The 10548-nt window shown below is 32.9% G+C and overlaps 2 protein-coding genes across 4 annotated transcripts in view; one reads left to right on the forward strand and one right to left on the reverse strand.

Annotated features, from left to right (window-relative positions):
• The window catches only part of dcun1d3 (defective in cullin neddylation 1 domain containing 3), a 10812-nt gene extending 7938 nt beyond the window's left edge, over positions 1–2874 (reverse strand). The window contains exons 1-2 of one of the 2 annotated variants that reach the window (XM_024284675.2): positions 2444–2874; positions 1401–1469 (exon numbers count right to left, since the gene is read on the reverse strand). The gene's annotated coding sequence lies outside the window, so the exon portion shown is untranslated. Of the gene's footprint in view, positions 1–1400; positions 1470–1518; positions 1616–2443 lie in introns of both variants that reach the window. The other variant, XM_036217028.1, reaches the window with a different exon arrangement.
• Positions 2875–3902: 1028 nt separating this feature from the next.
• lyrm1 (LYR motif containing 1) lies at positions 3903–6658 on the forward strand. Of its 2 annotated transcripts, none has more exons than XM_024284309.1 (5): positions 3903–3977; positions 4898–5089; positions 5177–5237; positions 6173–6204; positions 6291–6658. In XM_024284309.1, exons 2-5 carry the CDS (start codon positions 4931–4933, stop codon positions 6402–6404), a joined length of 366 nt encoding a protein of 121 aa, XP_024140077.1. In that variant the 5' UTR covers positions 3903–3977; positions 4898–4930; the 3' UTR covers positions 6405–6658. The 2 variants fall into 2 exon arrangements, with proteins under 2 accessions (XP_024140077.1, XP_024140079.1); XM_024284311.2 differs by having other exon boundaries at positions 3924–3977; positions 4917–5089.
• The last annotated feature ends 3890 nt before the right edge of the window (positions 6659–10548 follow it).

The following is a 10548-nucleotide window of genomic DNA, read 5'->3' on the forward strand; positions in this document are numbered from 1 at the left end:
CTCTGATTGCTTTCAGCAATCAGACAATTAAACTAGAAAAGTTTCATTCCCTACAATTTTGCTTAAAGTAGTCACTGAAGATCCTAAAGCTTTTTGCTGAAAATAGTGACGCAATTGACTTTAATTGCTGAAGGGATTTGCTGAAAAAGCTAAATCTATTTAAGAAATGTTCAATTTCCTAAAAGACTGGAAATTTTATAAAAGAACTATGAAAGAGCGCTGAAGTTGACCTAAATTTCTCAAAAATTTGTAGTAAAATAGCTTAATAATCTCTAATAAATGCCAATTTTGCAAAAAAATATTTAGGTTATATATATGAGCTGAACTCCAAATTAGCCCCCCAAAAAAAACAGTAGCCAAAAAAGTTAGCACATCAATACTAGCTAACTCCAAAATAGCCTGAAATTCCTGAGTTAATTAAATTAGTCAAAAATGTTAGCCTGTTGCTAAATAGAAGCTAAACTCTAAATCTTTTTGAAAATTGCAATCAAAGATGAAAGGCTTGTTGCTAATCTACTTAAAATGTTAAAATTTGAAGACTTTCCCATTTATTTCCTCTGGGGAATATTTGGCTCAATATTTGGAAAAATATAAAGTTTATGAATTACCAAAAACACAAGCATTAATGTCCCGAACAAGCTGAATTTTGTCGCACCAAAATAGTTATGGCTTCAAGTCTTTGAAAGCCTTTTTACTATTTTTCTGTCATAAAAAAATAAAAAAAACACACAAAGAAAGCAATAAAAGTGAGACGAGTGTCTCATTAACCTAAAATGGTGTTTCAACATTTGTTTTAAAAGGGAAGCACTTGATCAAGAAGTGAGGCTTTTACGCAAACCTTAAACACGTTTCTCACAACCGACTCTTTCAGAGGAACTGCAAAAATTCTTCAGAAAATTACAGAATTAAAAAAAAAAACACCAATCATGTGACTTATTCCCGGAGATTGTAGCCTGACTGATGATGAACAACGAAGGGCGGATCAGCAAACTGGAGAAAGTAATGCTGAGAAATGCTCTGAGACTATGTCAATGCAAATATCCACTGTTTACATTTGATCCTGTTTCACTGAGATTTTCTTGAATCCCTCAACTGATTAGCTGAGTTTTCTTTGATGCGTTTAACCTGTTTTTCTGGCCTGCAGAGACCTGGCCAAGAAGCCTGATGATGAATTTTAATGGCTGAACATTTCATAATACGATTAATCAGGAAGTCCATTTATAGGAGTGGCAAAAGAAAAAAAAAAGTTGCATGAACTCAAAGCTTTCATGGCACATTCTTATGGTAAATAAGTGTGACTCAGCAGCTCTGCATTATCGTCATTCTAGCCCAGTTAGTACAAATCTAAATAAATGAGAACAAATGTGATTATTGGAGCAGCTACTGAGGATGTTACTTACAGATACTCCCCGTGATGGCATTATCTTTCAGCCCTGCGCCATCATTGTGACCTTGACATCACAGCAAAACTGAAAAGACACATTATCTCGTCATCAAGAGCATAAAGTGATGACTCACCGTTCCCACACTTCCAGGGATTATTGTTGTCAACATGGTTTGGGTCTTTGCAGCTTGAGCACAGCCATACCTTATAGCAGAATGATGCAATGGCATACTGGGGGGGCACACAGAGTTGACCTATTGTCATCAGATGAGGGCCTCTATTGTTCTAAGGTTTTTTTCAAAAATCAGATGTTTTGAAAGCACAAAATTATAGCTTTAATTTAGCTAAAAAGTTCCAGTGTAGACTTTAAAGCTAAAGTAGAAGAACTTTAGAGGGACGATCGCTGAGTCAGGACTTAAGTCACAACATGAGCAGTATATTCTAGAGCAGAGCAAATCCTCTCCTGATCAATGCTCTAGGCATGTTGGGGCAAGTCTCTCTGGTCACCCAACAAATAAAGGCCAACATATTCCCAATAAACTAGCAGGACACTTTAGTAAGCACCCAGTAACCTAACCAGACATTAGTTTAACCAGATTAGCTAGTCTCAAACCAGCCCTAGACAAAGTAGATTTAGAAAATGACTGTGCAACATCTGCATCACTGTTATTGCAACACATTAACTGATGAGTTATTCAAGTATATTGTCTGCCATAAAAAGGTAGAATTCAGTTTGGTTTGAAGGTCCAAACACTTTGAGGAGATCAAAAGCTTAACAGCACATGTACAACATCCCCAAATGAGAGGTAAACAATGTTTAGGGAGTCAAAAAAATGACTCATTTACAGCAAAACACTAAACGACATGTTAAATTTAAATAGCAGCAACTGAATAACAATATTGTCCCGTCAATGGGACTTAAATTTTAAACTGACTGGCCCTGGCGACGTCGCCATAGCTAGCTAGCATCAGCTTGGATCACTAAAAGTTAGCTATTTGCTATGCTAGGTCCTTTCCGATTGATAGAAGTACCCAAAATTCAAGCGAAAACAAACTTACCTCTTTGAAAAGACAAATTCTCATTTGGTGTATGGATCAGCATCGCTAAAAGAGTGCCAGTTAAATTAGGTAACAAAATAAGTTTGCCGAAAGGGACTACAAGCGAACTGAGAAACTCGTCGCGTTAACTCAGATTGCTAGCTTACTAGCGGTGAGCTGACAAAAAAAAAAAAAAAAACTTCCACATTAATGTCTGATTCTAGACGACACGCAGAGGGAGGGAAAGCAACACTACTGGGGAACAACAGATATATTTTAAACGGTTTTGTTTAGCTTTGTTTGATAACTGAAAGAAGTGAAAAGATAATCTTGGACTGAAGCACTCTGCTTCTTTGTGCTTCCCCCTTTAAGTGTAGCAACATTATGGGCATTTTCCTGCATCACTTCCTCCCTCCCCGTAAGCAGCCAACAGCTGATCTTCATCTGAACGGGGGTGGAACGCCAAATTGTGTGACCCATCAAACTTTGTGACAATTAGAGTCACTGAAAAGTCAGAAAATGTGTTTCTTGCATATATTTTGATTACTACATTATAAGTTTTACCGTGACATATATTTGACTCGGCTAAAATGACTTAATTTCCAACATTTATAACAAATAAATTACTTTTTTTTGGGTTAATGGTTATGAAAAAAATGGTTTTTCGTGTGTTATGTACCATTGTGCTATTTACTTCCTAAAATGATTCATACAGACATATACTATTAAGCTATTCCCTTTTTTGTCAGACATCAAAATGCATATTAATTCCAAATGTCAATTAAAGGATGTCTGTTTGAAAAAAACAAAAAACAAAAAACAGTGTTTCTTGTTAGCATGAAGTTATTTGACTATATTGATTTATGAAAATAAAACAAGCCATTCACATATTTATGTTAATAAAACATTGCACAGAACTTTGTGTACAAACCAAATTATTGCAAATTAAAAATTATTAGGCCTAGATAGTAAAAAAGAAATACTTATAATGAACACTTATTACGAATACTTATAATGAATACCTTTAAAATTCACATTTTCAAAACAAGTAAAGTAAAAGGAATATATAGAAGTGCTTTAAAAAGCATCTACTATAATGCTTAAATATATTTATCTAAATAAAAGATATGTGTCTAGTAATGCAATGGAGCAGCACTGTTAATAATCATTAATGAATATTTTATTCACAAGATGCGTGCAACTATAATTTTTCATATCCAATTGAAATTATTTAAAACTATTCACAAAAGAATGAAAACTACATTTTGTGTCAGGAAAGAATAGTAATTAATCCTTTCAAATTGGGTTTCTCTTTAAGGAAACTCTGTTTAGAAAAAACTAACTTTATTTTGATTTTTTTTAAGTATTGTTCACATATGTCTTTCAATTAAAGAATATTGTCATATTTCACAAAAAACTAACTCAAACAACAACATGAAATCCTTTCAAGCGAAGTTGTTATTTGTAGTTGTTAATAAAGTTTTTTTGAAGACGTCATCATTAAGCGACAGATTAGCTTTTGCTCTTCTGTCGTCCCAGCAAGCTTGTGAAACGGGTAGGTTAAATTTCTACCTAGTTTTTGTTAAATTTCTGGTAAAATTATTGGAAATTTACGCAACCACTAAGAGGGAAACCTTATCTTATATGTTTTTGCTTTCTTACACACGTTTTGGCTTTAAATTTTAAATTTCCGTGTTTAAATTTAGCCTCCGTTTACACATTTGCGAAAGCACAGAGTACAAAAATCACAAAATGTATGAATACTGTCGTTTTTATTTAATATAAGTGAAACCATAACATCAGTCTGTCATGTATCAGATATGTAATAAAATAAGTGTTAGTTTTAGTGTCCTCTAGTGTTGTTTTATGGTACCAATTAAATCTAGAATAAAAGTCAGTTGAGCTCTAATAAATGATTAGGTCTTTTTAGGTTGCCTAGTAATACATTTATTATTCATAGGACTTCAATGTTATTAATACTATGTTCTAATAAAGATTGAGTTGTACAATATTTAAGCATATTTTAAAGTTAATTTCCTTGCACAAAATATTCCATATATTACATTTTCAGATCGTATTTTAGTCCATCAATGTGCTCTTGCAAAAGGGTATTTTACAGCCATCAGGGGCAATTTAGGTTTCAATGTCCAAGGTCATCCTTGCCTGCTGAGGGTCAGAGATGAAATATCTGTTCTTTGAAGTGACTCATTTGTTCTGTCACTCAAGTCACATTTATTTAAAAAAAAAAAAAAATAAGAAAGAGCTTTCTCTTCTGCATCCTCATAAAATTAAATGGCCTAAACTCATTTGAGATTAAAACACATTGAAAAAATTCTGTAAAGAAATGCAAAATATTATTATTTTTTAATGAATTAAGACTTTTTATATTTATTATATGATGATATTACCTAATATTTATCCCCTTTCAGCAACTTTCTTTACCGTCCTTTAAATTCCTCGTCTTTGGTTGCGCAGGAAGCTTCTCTTTCCTCAGATTTTTCAGCCCTGATGACGGCGTGCACTCGCAGCACAGTGTTGTCTCTGTACACGCGCGTGTTTCGCATCGCCCGGACCTGGCAGGCCCAGAGCGGCGTTAAAGCGGACACAGACAGTGAAAGAAAGTACATTCAACAAGAGGCCCGCACTCTGTTCAGGCAGAACCAGCAGGTGTAACAGGCTCACAGATTTGTTAAAGCAGTTATTTATGGAACGCTACAACATTTATTTGAATTTTTTTGTGTTTTCTTTTTACAGCTCACAGATCCTGAAGCGATAAAGAGCTGCATAGAAGAATGTGAGGCGAGGTTAGAAATAGGTATGAATGAAAGAGGTTTTGCTCATAAAATATAAACCTTTAATGTTTGTTGTTTCATACGATGGAGTATTAGGGCCACCAAAAAAAAAAAAGAAAAAGTAATATTACGAGTTTTTTTCTCGTAAAATTACGACTTTAAATTTAGGAAATTTACGACTTTTAATCTCCTAAATTTATGAGTTATAATCTCTTAAATTTATTAAAGTGGAAGGGAGCCTACAGTCCAGCAAATTTACGCCGTGAGCTGAAGCAGACTGACCAAACTGTGAAAAGCGTCTTGGATTACAAGATACTCCATGTCCTTCATCTTCGAGCACGGCTCTGATAAACAGTCAACTTCTTTTGTCATTAATTTACCTCTTTTAATCTTGTAAATTACGAGATAGAAAATCATAAATGTAGCCTATGACTTTGAAAGTCATAAATATACGACTTTATTCTTGTAATTTAGCAGTTATTATTTTTTTCTCGTAAATTTATGATATTTAAAGTCGTAATTTTTAAAATAAAATTTTCTTTATAAAGTGGCCCTAATACTCCGTCGTAGTTTCAGAACTTAAATTCTTTTTTTGTTTGTTTGTTTATTGTTATTTTAAGAGGCTACAGTTAGAAGTTTAATATCCACTATTTGTGAATGCTTACAAGTTGGAGTTTTAGGTGCAGGTCCTGTTTTGTTTTTACGCTTTCTCCTTTGTTGCACTAAATCTACATATTCCATTAATTGATTTTTATTTACTTATTTGACATATTCAGTGCAAAAATTGTTTAAAATATATGTTTAGGTTGTTAAAGGTCTGTCACTTCAAATATTTGGTTATTATTATTCTTTAATAATTAATTAAACTGTACTTGTACAGCTGTGGGTTCCTAACTTTACACTTAATTTTTGTCTGGATGTAAAACTGATCAATACCAACAGTTTTTTTCTTTTATAGGCTTGCATTATAGGAATCCATATCCAAGAGCTGTAAGTATTCACCAGTGAAGTGATGCCTCGTTTTTCACATTTAGGCCAAACTAAATTGTTGCATTTTACTCTGGATGTTTTTATAGACATACCTGCCGCCGCTGGGACTGGCCACTCAGAAGGGCAGGAAGCTGCGAGTCCAGCAGCGCCTCAGGAAGCAGGCCAAACCAATTTACTTACAGTCACATGATGAGACTTGATGGCTGGTATCCTCAATCCTCATCTAGAGCTCAGGTTACGGAGGACCGGAAACAGCCATAGAGACATCAAATCATATTATGGGACTGACTTAAAAGCAGTCGCTCAAGAACACTCGTCATTAAGAAGAAAGCAGCTTTTTGTTGATTGTTTTTTACATTACTTAGGTGTAAATACATATTAAAATAACAGATACTGTGTTGTATTTATCATGCCATTTGTTTATATGAGAAATAAAAAGTCTTGATGTCAAAAATCTTTGGTTTTTGTAATGCTTTCTAAATTAGGTGGTTTAGAACTTTTCTCAAGTTTAAGCAGTTTAGATTTCAGGAAACAGACGGCGGAGTCAGACGAACCGTTTGACAGGCAGGAAACGACAGATCCAGAAGGTTAAATTTGTTTCCACACAGGTGACAGCTGCTCCATCTTTCAGCTGCCTTTGGGTTTTTTCACATACGTTCAATGACATTTATAACTCAACAGAATGCTATACTTGATTGGAAATCGTGTCGATTTTCCAAAATAATTTTTTTGCAATATTTTGAAATACCTATTTGATATTATAAGCTTAAGTATCAATTAGAGCATTATCAGTAGAGGAAATATTGTCTCTTTTTGTGGTTTTGATCATATTATCTGCAGAAGGTGTTTGTCCTAGAATTCAAAACCTAAATTTAGCATTTCTGTTTTTTCTCATAAAACATAAATCATCGGATGCTATAGAAATTTTATTTTTATTTCCTCTTCTTTTGTTCAGCATTTGGATAATTTCAATATGATATATTTTATAGGGATCAGAATCTTTTGGGATATTTATAAGTGTATTTTTTTTTCATATAAAATGACATTAAAGTAAAATATATATATATATATATATATATTCTTTTAGTGTTTATTTTAACTTGTATAATTTTGACCAAATATATTTAAAGTTTTTTTAAGGTTTAGGTTGATTTATTCTGGAATAATATTCCTGCCTGTTTTTATTCTTATTTATGTTAAAAAGTTAGATTTTTAAAGTTTCAAAAATGTAGTTTTAGTGTTCAATAAATGTTTTTCTTGTTTGACCTGCAACCTAAGGTGTGTTTTGGATTTTGGCCCCTGTGCAATTGAATTTGACACCCCTGTCTTCAGGAAAAGTATTCAACCCACACTCTTTGTCCTATAAGCATTTTGTTAAAAACTGGTAATTTTGAAAACATATTTTCCTTATTTAAATGATTATATTTACTGTACAGACGTAAAAGTAGCATGTTATGGTTAATTGTATTATTTATGTCAAAAACAACACATTGTGTACTAAAAGCAGAGAATCTAACTGTTGGATTATAAGAGGCGTCTTTTTTTTACCCCACTTTTATTGTGACACTGACTCGTGTGTTGAAAGAGCTTCTCGGCTTGTCCATTAGATGACATTCACATATGCATTTAGAGGTCAAAGATATACTTTTTATGCATGACTCATCCTAAATGAATGAATTGGCTGAACTCAATATCATCCTAATGTGGCACACAGTTTAAATAGGGTTTTCTATGACTGAGTGTCTGTGCTTGAATTTCCTAAGTTTGTTTCAATATAATAGTTGGGAATCATTGATACAAATACGGCCTATTTGCTAACATTTCAGGCAGAAACTGAAAGTACTTGAAAAGCCCTCTGTAGCTGCAGTATTCTGTTGGGACTAAAGAGCATTTTATGTTCTGCTCCACTTTCCATCCGAAAAATGAAACTCTGAAACATGGACCGGCAAATGTGACCCCTGCTAATCTCAATGGGACGCGTATTCATAGTTCAGTATTGTTGCCAGTTCAAGCTGTACAATGCTGCAATTTTGTGAGCTGTCACACCACACAGTTCTGATTTTTCTTTTTTCAATCCTTCTGAATCCATGCTCTGGATTGAACCACCTTGGAAAGTATATTTCTTTGTTTATTTTAGTATATTTTTTCTTTACATTTAACCCCATTCTGAGCACAGCAAGAACAGTAGGGATATCTTTTAAAGACTATAGAGCTCTCCTGTGTAAAAAAGTAGAAAAAAAGAGGACAAAATAATAATATGAATGATTTAGCAATTATTAGAATAATAAATTGCCCAATTTGTGGAATTATTTATTTGAAATCTTTGTTAAAGTTTTCTGGCTAATAGGAACTTGCCTTTCTTACCAAAACTTAAACACAAGAAGGAAGATTTTTTAATCCACCAGGGGTCACACTACCCCCAGTGCTGGTGCCTTCCACAGTGCATTGGGTTTATTTATTTTATTAGGAGGAGTGAATTAGCCTGCAGTGGATGACAGCTTCTACTGAGTACCAAAGCACCTGTGGCAAAAAAAAAGGAATAAAAAAATTGAAGTGATACTAGACATGACACAAACCTGATGGTCAGTGTTTAATAAAAACAGGACCCTTGGAAATGAGTCAAAACAATCTGACGCTGAATCACAATTTAAATATTTATTTCCCCTCCTCTGGACAAAGTCATGAGTCATCTGTTTGTTCCTCTGGGATTTTGCTGCTCTCGTCACCACTTACAAGCCTGTGATGCTCTGTTAAAGAGGGAGTTAGTTAGTGCTCAGTGTTCAGGGGTCTGCAACCCTCAACAGTAAAACTGTGGAGGAAAGTCGTATTTCACTCTTTAGAAAAAGAAGACACCGATTTGTATTTATGGTATTGTTACTACTATGAGAAATACAAATACATTCAGTTTTTTAAACGTGCAGAAAACATAAAGAAAATATAACCCTTTTTCTAAATATGAATTAGTTTCTAATTCTTTAGAGGTCTGCATGACTTGATTTCAAAATAAAAGACATCATGTACCATATAAAATCATCTCAATGGTGAGAATAACGTATGTAGTGAAATGTTAGTAGTAATGAAAAATAAACACACACAAAACCACCGTTTTTTTGGTGCATCACAAACAGAAATTCATAAACCTAAATAAAAAAAAAATAAATAAACCAGAGCTAATGAAGCGATCCATATCATGTATTTCAATATAAATATCCTTGATTTTTTATTCAAAAATAGAAAGTCCACCTTAAATTCTGGTGTGTGAATATTGGTTGTGTGCACTGACTTCAAACTGATTTTCTTTGGTAAACGGCACTCAAAAATCTGTCAAAATGTTTCACTTTTGGTAAACTATGAAGCCAAACTGCTTGATGGATTGTTGGAGCATTATGGGTAATGTAGGATCCTGCTGGAGTGATACTGTCCTTCTACTGTTTGTGAATGAGTAGAAAAACGTTTGTCTTGTATGATTTTTTTTTTATTTAATTATCCTATAAGATGAATTTAAAATCTGTTAATTTTTTAAAATTTAAAATATTGTATTTTTCTTTAACCAGAGAGCCAGATTGAAGGCATTAAAGAGTGGCTCCAATATTAATTGTATAATAATTGTCCCAATGCCAAAAAAAATGAATTGATTAAAAACATTTTTTCCCTCATTTGTAGACTCAGTAACACAACTAACTGACTTTCAAATTTAAATCTTCATTTTTATTTCACTATTTGTTTTATAATAATTAAAAAACTCAACTTTAAGCTTGTTTAGTTTTTAAATTTGTTTTTACATTTTCTGAGAAAAGATTTTCCTATTTAGTAAGTTTATCATTTATGTTTCCATTTGCTTACTTTTATTTTTATTTTATTTAATTTTCAACTCTAGTTACTATGTAAAAGTGTTCTGACAAATTACATTTACATCAACGTTTTATATTTTGACTGATATTTAAAAAAAAATTAAAATAGCATCATCAAACAATTCATTTTCCTTAAAAAATGTTAAACTTTTATAGTAGAAAATTAAATAAATGAACCTTTATTCCTTCTTATCCAAACTCCTGGGTACTAAAAAGTAATCATAAGCTTTTACATTGTTAAAATGAAAGTCTCGGGCCTAACATCTCACATTCTTTGTGCGATCAATATGACACTTAGCAAGAGAAATGCCTGTCTGATGCTTAATGCAACAGTGTGTCGTGCGGTCAGATCATGTGAACCATGGGGGTGTGATGTAAACAGAAAACAGAAAAAAGAAATAAAAGAAGGCAGCACATTTAATAATATTCATGTTGTGTAAAAAGTAAAATGCAATTTTTGCCACATTAATCAAAAAACACAAAATTGTAAAAC

The sequence above is a fragment of the Oryzias melastigma genome, linkage group LG19 (assembly GCF_002922805.2).
Source record: "Oryzias melastigma strain HK-1 linkage group LG19, ASM292280v2, whole genome shotgun sequence".
NCBI lineage: Eukaryota > Metazoa > Chordata > Actinopteri > Beloniformes > Adrianichthyidae > Oryzias > Oryzias melastigma.